Source organism: Cyrtonyx montezumae, unplaced genomic scaffold (genome assembly GCF_038088225.1).
Source record: "Cyrtonyx montezumae isolate F1298 unplaced genomic scaffold, pur_monq_1.0 scaffold_9, whole genome shotgun sequence".
Lineage (NCBI taxonomy): Eukaryota > Metazoa > Chordata > Aves > Galliformes > Odontophoridae > Cyrtonyx > Cyrtonyx montezumae.
The window spans coordinates 11,387,952-11,400,301 of record NW_027072100.1 but is presented as its reverse complement, the minus strand read 5'-3'; the positions used below and the strand labels follow the sequence as shown (position 1 = coordinate 11,400,301).

Sequence of the window (12,350 nt, the reverse complement as noted above, 5' to 3'; positions counted from 1 at the left end):
CGCCGCGGGCAGGAAGATGGCGAACGTGCAGCTGGAGTTCCAGGCGAACGCCGGTGAGGCGGACCCGCAGAGCCGCCCGCTGCTCGTCCTGGGTCAGCTCCACAACCTCCACCGCCTGCCCTGGGCCCAGCTGCGGGGCAAGCTGCAGCCGCGGGTCAGCGAGGAGGTGAGGCCGGAACGCCGGAGCCCTCCGCGGGCCGCTCTCCCCGCGGCCCGGCACCGCCTCCGCGCTGCCCGGGTCGGGCCCGGAGGATTCGGAGCCGCCCGGGGCCGGGAGCGGCCTGCGCGGGGAGAGCCGGGCCGGGCCGGGCTGGGCGGGGGGCGGGGGCACGTTACGTCCGAGCGGCGCTTCGGAAGAAGCGAAACGCGGTGTGACGCTCCTGAGGGTCTTGTGACAGTATTCGGCCTTCCTCTTCTTCTTCCTCTTTTGTGATTGCTTTTATTTAAATTTCTACGCGGAAGAATAACTTGGGATTAGTAAATTAGTCCGTCAGTGTGCCGCTAGCAAGATGGCCCCAACTTAAAAGCCTCTGGAGCAGCCTTGGCACTTAGCGCTGTGTTTTTAAATTGTAGTTCGTGTGGCTTGAAAGGGATTCCTGTAAGGGAAAGCCCATTACTGCTTCCTAATTAATAAAGGTTCGCCATATTTCCCGTCTCTTCGCTCTAGAGGTTGTTGCATTTAAAAGGGCGTGCCTAAAACCTGAAAAGATTGCCTCAGTGGGGTCAGAATGAGAACGCAGTCAGAAAGAAAAGTCCAACGCGGTGCTTTGTTTTAAATTTCTCCTTTTCTCCTCAGCTGTGGCAGTCTGCGTTAGGCACCCTGAACCCGAACCCCACTGACAGCTGTCCGCTCTACCTGAACTATGCCACCGTGGCCGCGCTGCCGTCCCGGGTCAGCCGGCACAACAGTCCGTCTGCAGCTCAGTTCATCACCCGCCTCGTGAGGAACTGCCTCCCAGGGGGCGTCAGCAGATGCATTGTGGTACGTGGCTGCTCGCAGGTGCTTCTGCTGGTGTGTGTGCTGAACTGCTTTGCCGACTTCTCGGGATTTTAGCTGTGTCCTTGGAGATGAGGTGGGCAACTTTTATCTAATGATACCAGCGTTTATAGATGGTTTTAGCGCTGGGGCGTAAACGAGACCGAAGCGTGATAGCTTTTTCATGCTCAGACAGTTGGAAGGGATTAAAGGTGAAAATGCCTGGTACGTTTTCAACCAGTAATGTTCACACAAAGGGAACCAGAAGATTTTTCCAAACTAGGATTTAAGACATTAGCACGTGGTACAGCTCGTGCTTTGGAAGGTTGACTCGGAGTGCATGCAGAGTGCAGTGTCTGTATCACATAACCCATTTAAGGGGCCAAGGTTTAAAAGTCTCGATGCATACTAATGCTCCAGTGTGAGTCGTGTGCAGGAAAATTTCTTGCACTGTCCTGATCATCTTCTGTATGAGCCCAGGGAATTTGCTGCTTTTTTTTTTCTGACTCCAGATTCAGAGTTCCAACTTATTAGAGAGCTGATGAGTGTCAGTAGCAAAATCTAATTCTGCACTCCACTTATTTGCAAGAGTAATAACTCTGCCTGTGTTTTTTCCTTGTAGTTAAATTTGGAGGTGTTTAACTAAAGCTGCTTTCCACTGGTAATTTTTGTAATGAACTTCAGAATAGCATTGTGCATGTTAAAAATCTTTGAGATAATATTAACCACGTTTTCATGTGGTCACTCACTTCGTTTTGAACACACACGGATAGTTCCCTTGCTTTTTTGTCTCAATCTGTAGGCTGACCTGTGTTAATTAGATAAAATAGTCGTGATCTGTGAGAAGGACTGCTAATTCCTGCACAGTCACGTCCAGCCATGTAATTCTTTTCCACGTGGGAAATGAACTGAACCAGTGAGTTCAGTGCAGTGCTGTTGGTGCTGCTGCCCCTCCACACGGGGTGTGATGTCTGAGCACTTCTCTGTACATCAGTTCTTCTGCTTTTTGTCAATGCTGCCTCAGGTAATGGATCCTTTTAAACGTGGTCACCCAAGGTCCCTGCTGTTACCTGACTTGTTTGTCTTCTGGCTGATGTTTCAGATGGTCTGTGAGCGGTCTGAAGTTTTTGCTTCTGCCTGTGCACTGGCCAGGGCTTTCCCATTGTTCACACATCGCTCCAGCGCATCGAGATGCACAGAGAAGAAAACTGTAACTGTAGAGTTTTTCTTGGTTGGACAAAACAACGGACCCATAGAGGTGGCAACGCTTAAAGTAAGCTTTTGTGTTGTGGGTTTTTTTCCCCATTATTGTTTTTTTCTTTTTCCTTAATCCCTGAAGTTTCTATGTTCCTTTGATTGGTTACATCACAAGTATGTGTGCCTCAGGCTATGTATGGAACAGGCGTTGTATCTGAAGTAAGACATGATCTTAGATCAGAGCTCCTTGTTCAGTTCAAAACAGAGTGAGCAGAAGTATTGAATATGTCATTGCAGCAAAGGCTGAAGGTGTTGTTGCAGAACTTAATTTCAGGGATGGAAGATAGCAAACAAACAGTGTAAGGATAAGATCTCTTTTCTCATGTTTCTCACAGATGCAAATAATAGGTTTTTAGCATTTAATACTACATTGCCTTCAGTGTGTGGACATCCTCTTATTTAGGAAAAATCAGTATGAGGTTGTTCATCACACTGACATAATTGAACACTTTTTATTCTGGCACTGTGCATGGCTTCTGATATTTGTGTGATGTACTGCTTTGGCTGAGTTTTTGTAGCAAAATCCCTGAAAAGTGGTTCAGCCTGGGAATAAGGTGCACCTAACACTTCAATGTACAAATTACTTATACATTGTTGGTGGTGATTAAGGAGACATCATTGAATTTTTCCATGCCTTAAAATAAACAAATAAAGTACCTGTTGTCAAAAAACAACCCCTTCAGACAGGTAGCTTCCAAACCTCTTAGGCTATTCATAACTAAAATCCAAAATGATTTATTTCCTCCCATTCTTCACTTGAAGTCAGTGCCAAAACTACTACTAGCTTCTTCCAAGCTGAGCTTTTACTCCTTAAAATTTAGGCAGCACCAGACAGCTAATGTAGAGTGTCCATTAGAGTATTACATTACTGCTATTAAATTGGTAGAGTCTCTTACACTCTGCTCTGGAAGAAGCACGTGATAGTGTTTTTTTCCTCTCCCATTTTAAACCTCTTCTAGACGTGTTGCCATATTCTGCACCTACTGCCCTGTCCTTGGTGCTGTATGGTAAGGGCTAGAAGGGATTGTTACAGTTTCATAGGACAGTCACTAAAGACTGCTGTTAACCAGTCTCTCTAGTTGCCTGGAAATTTGCACACAGGAGAAAATATCTTCAGTGTAGTGCTTAGGAAAGATATTGGTTGACATTAATTAGTATTGTACAGCTAGCTGTAACCCATTGCAGTTAGGCACAGATTGCAGAAGAACCTAGTATCCAGTGTAATCTGTATAGGACCAGGTATAAAGTTATGTGGCAAGCAAGCTGAACCAAGCCAGCTCTCACGTGTTCTCTCTTCTTGTCATAGTGTCTAGCAAGTGCTACAGAAGGAATCAGGCTGGCTGCTCGAATCGTGGACACACCATGCAATGAGATGAATACTGATAACTTCCTGGAGGTGGGTGATCCACACGATGAGTAAGAGATACTGGATGTCCTCATTACAGTAATCAAGAACGAGTGTTTCTGTCTCTTGGCAGAACTTTTTAGTCAGTGGTAGGGGGCATATGAAAGAACTTGTCCAAGGATGTTGTTATTAACTCTTCAGTTATTAACTCTTGGTAGAACTCAAAGTGGGAAGGAGGTACAGGCTGAAGCTTGGTGTAAGGAACCAGCAGTCAGAAGAGTTGAATTCTTGATTTGGTCACAGCACTGGCTCCTTTCTAGTGCTTTCTAAACCCTGTGCTGATAAGTTTCTGGAGAAAGAAATAAAACAGGAGCTGACACATCTACAGATGAATTTATTGTAAAGCTCTGAAAAGCTGTCAAGAGTGAAAATACTCCTGTATTATTTCAGTGTGATCCAGTGGGATGAACAGCTGGTGTTCACCTCTGACCTGGCAGAGCTGTGGGGTTGGGTTTGCATTTCATGCAGTAGTAAATAATCAGGGTGTCTCAGTGAAGTTAGGTTACAGGAAACCAGTATCATTCCCAAAATAGGGAATGTTTGTATGTGTACACATGCAAAAATCACATAAAACCCATACATGAGTGTACCTCTGCTGTGTCCTTTTGATCACTTACTGATGTCCCCCTTCTTTTAATGATGAAGGAAATAAAAAAAGTTGGCAAGGATCTCAGGATTACTCCTACCATTATTCGAGATGAGGAGCTGAAAGAAAGAGGCTTTGGAGGTATGTCTTGTTGGAAGTTCATCTTTTTTTTTGATAGCAGTTAATTGGAATATTATGTCATCTCCATTGTAAAGTTTAATTTATGCATTTTTGAAACAGTTGTATTGTTCCTAATATTCCAAGATGCTTTGCAGAAGATTACTTTCCAGTCTTGCCCACAGGTGACTCAGCTCTCTTGTTTTCCAGGTATCTATGGAGTTGGCAAGGCTGCTCTGCATCCTCCAGCCCTGGCAGTTCTCAGCCACACTCCGGATGGTGCTACACAGACCATTGCCTGGGTGGGGAAAGGGATTGTGTATGACACTGGAGGACTCAGCATTAAGGGAAAGGTACATCAATGCTGCTCTCACTTTTGCTTATGGTGTAATTTCCTAATGGAAATAATTGATTAATGTTGATGGAAACCAAAGTGCATTTGTTTAAGTGAATACTTAATCTGCTGTCATCCACGCAGACACAAACTGCCATGCAGAGTTTAAGGAACATTTTGCCTTCAAGTATTGCTCACTCCTGGTAGAAATATAAAAACAAAGATATTTCCTTTCTGGTCCTGGAGACGGATCCAAAGCCCATCTGAGTGAACCTCAGTGCTTGTCTTGTAATCAACTCTTTTGTTTTTTTCTTCTTAAACGAATAAGGGCAGAATTTTAGAGCTTTTACTGCTTTAAGACAATACACTGTGTATGTGTGCTGTGTATTTGTAATGGCTAAGCGCTGTTAAGACCAGAGTTACAGAGGCATCAGGAGTACCAACTATATCAGGTGGTACTGCAGGACGTTTCTTTTTTTTTTTTTTCTTTAAAAATCTCTGTTTCTGTTTGAATAGACTACTATGCCTGGAATGAAGCGAGACTGTGGTGGAGCAGCTGCTATTTTGGGTGCCTTCAAAGCCACTGTAAAGCAAGTAAGTAAAATGTGTTGATATCATGTACCCTACTGGTGCCAGGCTGACTTTTGGATGTACTCCCAGGTATGAGAGCCAGCCTGATCCTCAGGTTCTGACCTGCCATTGCCATTAGTGTTCTTGGGCCACTCTGCTCTTTCTGCTGTTTCACAGAGTTTCAAATCTTTGCTAGGATGTTGGGAATCCTGAGAAATTGCTTGAGAGCTAACTTTGTTCTGAGTCTTTTTTGAGCTTCAGGTCAGTTTTAAGGACTGAGTTGATGGTAGTTCCTTGAATCAGAATAATAACTGAGTTATTCAGTGCTGATCTTGTTTAAGCTTTGGGATTTGAGGCAGCTGTTGTCCCCTTAGCAATGAAGACTGCAGGTCTGCAGTATGAAGTCTGTCTGTGTTCTGAATCATTCTGCAGTTCTAATATTAACCTGCTTGGCAAATGACAATTCAGGTCTCATCAGGAACTGCTTGTTGGCTTGCTCCTGTGGTCAGAAAGCAGTCACAGAACTGAGAAAAAGCTAAACATTGAAATGTGGAGAATTCTTGAGAATTATACTTAAACAGTATGAACTGGGGAAACAGAGTGGCTGCTGCCAATTCAGTTCTGCCCTCCCCACAAGTTCAGTCACTGAGTCTTGCTGACAGAGCAATTACTGCCTCCAAATAGTATCCAAAGTTCAAAGACCTTGTACTGCTGCAGATGAATGCATAGATCTGATGGAAGCTTTGTCCAGGAGATGATCGTTGCCAAATTCCCATTTCTCAACAGTTCAACTCTGTGCCTTGGCACTAGCTGCATGTTTGATGTGGAAGGATTGTAAACTTCACAGTTATCTGCAGAGACTTAAAACTGGGAACACATTTCTGAGCAGCATTGTAGGGAACCCCCTACCTTCCCATAACTAAGTCTTGCAGGGAGTTGGATCACGTGTTTGAAAGGGATAAAAGCTAGAACTTCTGCAGCTCTTTGGGAGAGTCTGGGATGCACGTGGTACATTCTTTCAGTGATTCAGTCAGTCCTTGTGTTACAAGTGTGTGTGTGCATGTAATTATCTGCGCTGACAGATGACAGTCACGGTAGGTGTGAGCATAAGGTATCGGTTATTTCATATGCAGTTATTGTAACTGAGCTAAGCAGTAATAATATGTTTGGACAAACTGAGCCTGAAGAAGGGGTCAGAGCTTCTGAGAAATCTGTGCCTTCATATATAAAAACAAAAGAATGATATCACTGCTTAATACTGCAATGCTATGGAAGACCTGTTGAATGAGGATCCCTGCAGAAAATGTATTCAGATAGGCAGCAAAAGTAATTTGTCCTTTTTTACTGTGTCAAGACTTCCTTCTTTCAAAGCTCTTAAGAATAATATAAATCTGGAAGAGGTTTAAATTAGCTTTACTTTGTCAGAAGGACTGATGTTTAAAATTCTACTGAATAGAAAGCTCAGTGGGAAGAGGGGCAGAGGTTATTATCCACCTTCAGGAAATATCCTCTGCCTGCATGCTCTGACAATTCCACAATGTGATTTTAAGTCGGTGGATAGAAAAATGAAGCAATTGATTTTATTTTTTTTTCCTTCCAACATGTCCATTGTGAGCTTTCCAACACAAAGGAGAAGAGAAAAATACCCAAATTTTTGTCACTCCTCATCTTCTGCTTGTTAACATAGAGAGTCCTGCAGGTACAGAAGGAATGAGTTTCAGTAGAAGGCAGCTCGCAGTGGGAGCAGGTTTCCTCTTTTTGACAGTAGAGTAACCACATCTCCCACTTGATGAATTACATCAGATTCTCAATAGAGTTTTTTTGTTGTGCAGACTGTTTTTAGAGATGAGAGCACCATATATGAAAGAGTATCTCTTCTGTTTTCCCACTACCTGGAGTAGCAGCTGTAAAGTTCCTTTATGGCTTCTAGAGGCTGCCCGTTATTTTGGAAAGATTTTGATTGATGCATTTGCCCTTTGGACTTCAGAACGTGGTCTGATTCAACAAGTCTAGATTTCTTCAGCTACAGAACTTTCATTCATGGTAAAACTGAGCCTGTCTTCCCTAGGAATTTCATGTTTTTAAGGCTATTCCACATGAGAAGTAATGATGCTTTTATTCATTAATTGCTGCTTATCTATGTTTCTGTTTATAGAACCTCCCCACACAGTATAGTAATTGTACAAACAAAATCACCATATGTTTATCAGATTTCTCACGCACTTAGTGGCATTACTGTCAAAAAAATCATCATCTCACATTGATTTCAGACTGAATAAATGAATTTGGTGTTAATCAAAACTGATATCTCTCCTATGCTTATTACAGGGTTTTAAAGACAATCTTCATGCTGTTTTTTGTTTGGCTGAGAATGCGGTTGGACCACGTGCAACAAGACCTGATGACATTCATGTTCTTTACTCTGGAAAGTAAGATTCTGTCTTAGGGATAGGAAAGTACCTATCCCTTTCCCAGAAACATTGAGAGGAAACAATCTTTGATTCTATTTATCACGGTACCACACAGATTGTGAACATGATCAGCTTCCCTAAATATTGATGATAGGATTTCAGACAGCCATAGCAGTGAGTTTTCTTTGTGCTTAGTGTGTCCTGTTGGGTATGTAAGTGCACATCAAAATATATACCATGACCTGTAGTTTGCTTAAAGTTTCCTTGCAACTGTGGAACGAGCAGCAATACAGACTTGCAGAGTCAAGTTAGAAAGCAGACTCAATATACTTTTCTAACTCAGTGTTTTAGTCAGGATAAATGAGTCTTTCAGGCTGAAGCATTGTGGTATTAAATGCCTTCTCTTCTTCCTAGAACTGTGGAAATCAATAACACTGATGCAGAAGGTAGGCTGATACTGGCTGATGGAGTTGCTTATGCATGCAAAGATCTTGGAGCAGATATCATTCTTGATATGGCCACTCTTACTGGAGCTCAGGTACTGATTCAGACCCGTTAGTGAACAGTGGGTGTATGGAATCATTTAAGTTGGAAGGGACCTTGAAAGGCCATCTAATCCAACTGTCCTACAGTGAACTGGGTCATCTATAGCTAGATCAGGGCACTCTGAGCCCATCCAGCCTCACTTTGAATGTCTGGAATGGGGCATCCACCACCTCTGTGGGCAATCTGTTCCTGTGCTTCACTACCTTAAACTATAAAAAACAAAAAAACATAAAAACCTTCTTTATACCCAGTGTAATTTTCTTCTGTTTTAGTTTGAAACCATTTCCCCTTGTGTTATCACATCAGACCTGCTAAAAAGACTGTTCCCTTCCTTCTTACAGTCTCTTTAGATACTGAAAGGCCACTCTCAGATCTCCCTGGAGCTTATTCTTCCCTAGGCTGAACAGCCCCAGCTCTCTCAGCCTGTTCTCACAGAAGAGCTGTTCCAGCCCTTGGGTTGTTTTTGTGCCCCTGCTCTGGATGCACTCCAGCAGGTTCACATCTCTCTCATATTCATGATTCCACATCTGGATGTAGTGTTCCAGGTGAGGTCTCACCAGCACAGAGCAGAGGGGCAGGACCAGGTTGGGTGGGGCCCTGGGTGTTCTGATCTAGTGCATGGCAGCCTTACCCACAGCAAGGGTATGGAAACAGATGATCTTTAGGGTCCCTTCCAAACCACCCATTCTGTGACTCTGCACACCTAAAGTAGAAATGGTATTGCTTTGATGACATGAGAACGTTACATCCGAACGTTTGTGTGGTTGGTACACATTACCAGGATATTCTGCGTGTGTGTGTGAGATGTTTATAATCAATTGCTGGTAGGATAAATAATTGGCAAGTGATAAAGTTTGCTTGCTCAGTCACTGTGAATAAATACGTGGGACAATGGTTTGAATACTCCAGACAAATGTGGACTATTTTACTGCAGGTGGATTTGGAGAAATTTTCAAAGATTCATCTTTGTAGCTATGATGTCTCTGTCTACATTTGTAGTGCTACCTTCTGTCACATACTTCTGAGATGTTTTATCTTGGTGTTTCTGTTCAGTAGAAAGCAGCTGTTACCACTGAAAGGAAGTAGTACAGAATAGTTCTGTGCAGTTCTGTTGCACTGGGATGAATGGTTCCAGATTTTGTCATGTATCTCACTAGGGAATTGCTACAGGAAAATACCATGCTGCTGTCCTTACCAATAATGAAGAGTGGGAAAAGGCTTGTGTTAAAGCTGGCAGGAACTGTGGAGACTTGGTCCATCCTCTTGTGTATTGCCCCGAGCTTCACTTCAGTGAATTTACCTCTGCTGTAGCTGATATGAAGAACTCTGTGGCAGTAAGATTTTTTTCCTTTACATTTCACTGGTTACATAAAATTGTGTTCCTGTATGTATTGTCACTGTGTTGACTGTAGCTGTATGAAAGTTCTTCCTGTGGGCTGTGATCTTCTAGAAATGGAAGATACAAGGGTCTCACTGACCATTTAATTGGGCATTTTGGAGGCTGAATGCCACTGCTCTGATTCTTAGCATCATTTTAAACAGGGTAGCCTGCTGCAGTGTTATCTGTGGGCTGCTTGCCTTAGAAACATAGCTCTAAGATGAATTCCTGGGTGGGAGCCTTTTTTAAGAAGTAAGCTGAAGTATTTCTCAGCTGGCACAGAGACAGTGGGCATGCAGAAGCGAGGAAATCGAGAACATTGTTGTTCTGTTCTCTTGCAAGACCAGCTGTATTCTTATTGTTCCTGCAGGACCGAGACAATACTCCAAGCTCCTGTGCTGGGCTCTTCATTGCTTCTCACATTGGCTTTGATTGGCCTGGAGTGTGGGTTCACATAGACATCGCTGCCCCCGTCCACGCGGTACGTGTGTGTCACCTGGTGTGTGTGGAAGGAAAGGAAGTGCAGATGCTCTGCATTGGATGGCATCAGATGGAAAGAAGGAATTCTTTTCCATCTAATTCTTTTGGAAAGCTCTTCATCTCTGCTGGGAACTCCTGTGTTTTGGTAGCTTCATCTGTTTCGTATTCTTTATTTAGATTTTAAAATATTCTGAAGATTTTAATGTGCTACATCTTTGTCGCTGTAGATTTTGATGACTTTGCTTTCTGTTTAAAGGAGTAATCCTAGCCTTTGTTCTCACCCATGGTGTTTTAAGGTGATTGACTAGAGCTGATTTTCCTGCTGGCCTTCAGTAGAGAAAACATTAATTTGCTTGTGGGATTCCTCCTCCTTTGGATGGAATGTATGTACTTTGTTTTTCCTTCAAAAGCAAGGCAATTTGCTCCTCACCCCCTTTGTTTTTTCCATAAACCCAACTTAACTCAACTCATGCTCCAGATCTGTGTTGGGTAGAACATTCTGTGCCCCGAGGAATGGTAGCATAATGACCTCGAGTCACTATGAGCTCTGTTCTTGTGGACCAGTGGATGTGTTGGTTTAATCCAGCAGGGAAGGATTACAATAGCAGTAAGAATAAAGAAGCATAAGTTGAGCAGGCTTGGCAGGGGCAGTGAGTGTTTGCTGTGGCTGTGCTTTGTCACTGCTCATGCTGAGTGAGTTGGGAAATGAAAACTAGCCCAGACAACACCAGCTGAAATGTGAATTGGTTTTGTTTTGTTTTGTTTTCCAGGGTGAGCGAGCTACTGGCTATGGTGTGGCTCTGCTGCTGTCCCTGTTTGGAGGGGCATCTGAAGACCCTTTGCTAAACATGGTGTCCCCCCTGGGCTGCAATGGGGACTCTCCCCCTGAGGATATGGAGAGGGATTCCAAGCGGCGCCGCCTGGTTTGATGCGCCCAGCCCTTGGTGTCGGGGTGCATGTGTTACCTCACTTTGCACTGATTCGTTCTCAAGCAGTGAAAATGTCACACATCAGAAATGGCCGTTTTATTTTACTGTTTTTTTTTTTTACTATCATGATAAGATTTATTACTTATTTCTGATAAAAACAGCCTGATTTTTTTTTTGTTTTAAATTATTGGTGCAAACAGTTGCTGAACAGTGTCAGTGGTGCAGACTTCAGACTCAACTGACTGTACCAGGAGGGCATGTCCTCCTCTGAGCACCTCACAAAACAGTTACTAAGTGCATTAATGCATGAGAAGCTCTCCCTATTCTGAAGCAGCAACAGCAGTTTTTGCTTACAAAGCCTTCTGAATTACTTATTTTCATGAGGTTTAATCAGACCTTTCTGCAGGCTCCACTGCATCTCCAGACACAGGACAAGGGAGAACAACCTCTGGGTTTGGCATCTTCAATGACAATTTAGCTCAGTAGCAAAGGAGATGTAATGAGAAAAGGCCTTTAGTTTTAATAAGGTGCTGTTTCCACGTGTTCAGTGTTTTTCTGACCTGTGAAATCAACGAGAGCAGTTATGAACGAATCTCTGCTTAAATCTTTCGTGTTCAAATTACAGAATGTATTCATGTTAAATGAGGAAGAAAACCAGGGGGATTGTGATTGAGTAAAATCGGTTTACAAAGCAGAGTGGCTTCCTGCCACCTAATAAATTTATTATTATTATTAAAGCAGCTTACATATCCCATGTGGTGTTTTGTGGTGTTATTTACATTTCTGAGAACTCTGAGTGCTGTGGACGTTTGTGTGCGACCTCATAGCTCTGTTTGGATTCTCTTTCCTGGCAGTTGTGCATCTGAAAACAGTGCAGCAGCAGCACGTACTGATCAGTGCAGTGCAGTTCTGAAGACTTTCCACTTCTTCGCTTCATTTGTTTGCTTCGGTGGTGATCAGGGATAAATGCCATTTGTTTTTGTGTAAGCTCATCACGAGGAGGTCAGAAGCACTGGTTTGGTTTGGGCACCCACTGGAAATGGCACATCCTACTTTGTACATAGTCAGCAGCAGCACTGGGAGCAGCACGACCAAATTTCATCAGTGCTGATTCCCTGCCCCGTGGATTCAGGGAAATGCTTCTCAATGTGGAGTGTCAGTGCTGGAAAATCCCATGGGCACACACTTCTGGCTGCTTTGCAGGTAAAGTCAGCTGAGCTGTGACAAATTGCACCTTTTCCTGTGTCAGAGGTGATCTCTGGGGAGAAGCGTGCTAGGTTTTAGGTGAGAATGTTTCACCTTGTGAAAAGCCTAATGCAGAAGGAAGAAAAAACGCTCTTCATTTGGGTTTTGTGGCTGTA

General features: G+C 43.4%; 1 protein-coding gene across 1 annotated transcript; it reads left to right on the top strand.

Annotated features, from left to right (window-relative positions):
* NPEPL1 (aminopeptidase like 1) lies at nucleotides 1–11,743 on the top strand. Its single transcript, XM_065754024.1, has 12 exons — nucleotides 1–166; nucleotides 797–982; nucleotides 2,079–2,249; nucleotides 3,540–3,629; nucleotides 4,284–4,365; nucleotides 4,552–4,694; nucleotides 5,192–5,269; nucleotides 7,574–7,674; nucleotides 8,071–8,194; nucleotides 9,360–9,536; nucleotides 9,951–10,061; nucleotides 10,831–11,743. The coding sequence occupies exons 1-12, from the start codon at nucleotides 17–19 to the stop codon at nucleotides 10,987–10,989; spliced, it is 1,572 nt and encodes a 523-aa protein (XP_065610096.1). The 5' UTR covers nucleotides 1–16; the 3' UTR covers nucleotides 10,990–11,743.
* Nucleotides 11,744–12,350: the final 607 nt, after the last annotated feature.

Excerpts from the sequence above, each read along its gene's own strand:
- NPEPL1 (XM_065754024.1), top strand. The coding sequence starts at position 17 with ATGGCGAACGTGCAGCTGGAGTTCCAGGCGAACGCCGGTGAGGCGGAC. Across the intron at positions 4,366-4,551 it reads GAAAGAAAGAGGCTTTGGAG|GTATCTATGGAGTTGGCAAG; the intron begins GTATGTCTTGTT and ends CTTGTTTTCCAG. Across the intron at positions 4,695-5,191 it reads GACTCAGCATTAAGGGAAAG|ACTACTATGCCTGGAATGAA; the intron begins GTACATCAATGC and ends CTGTTTGAATAG.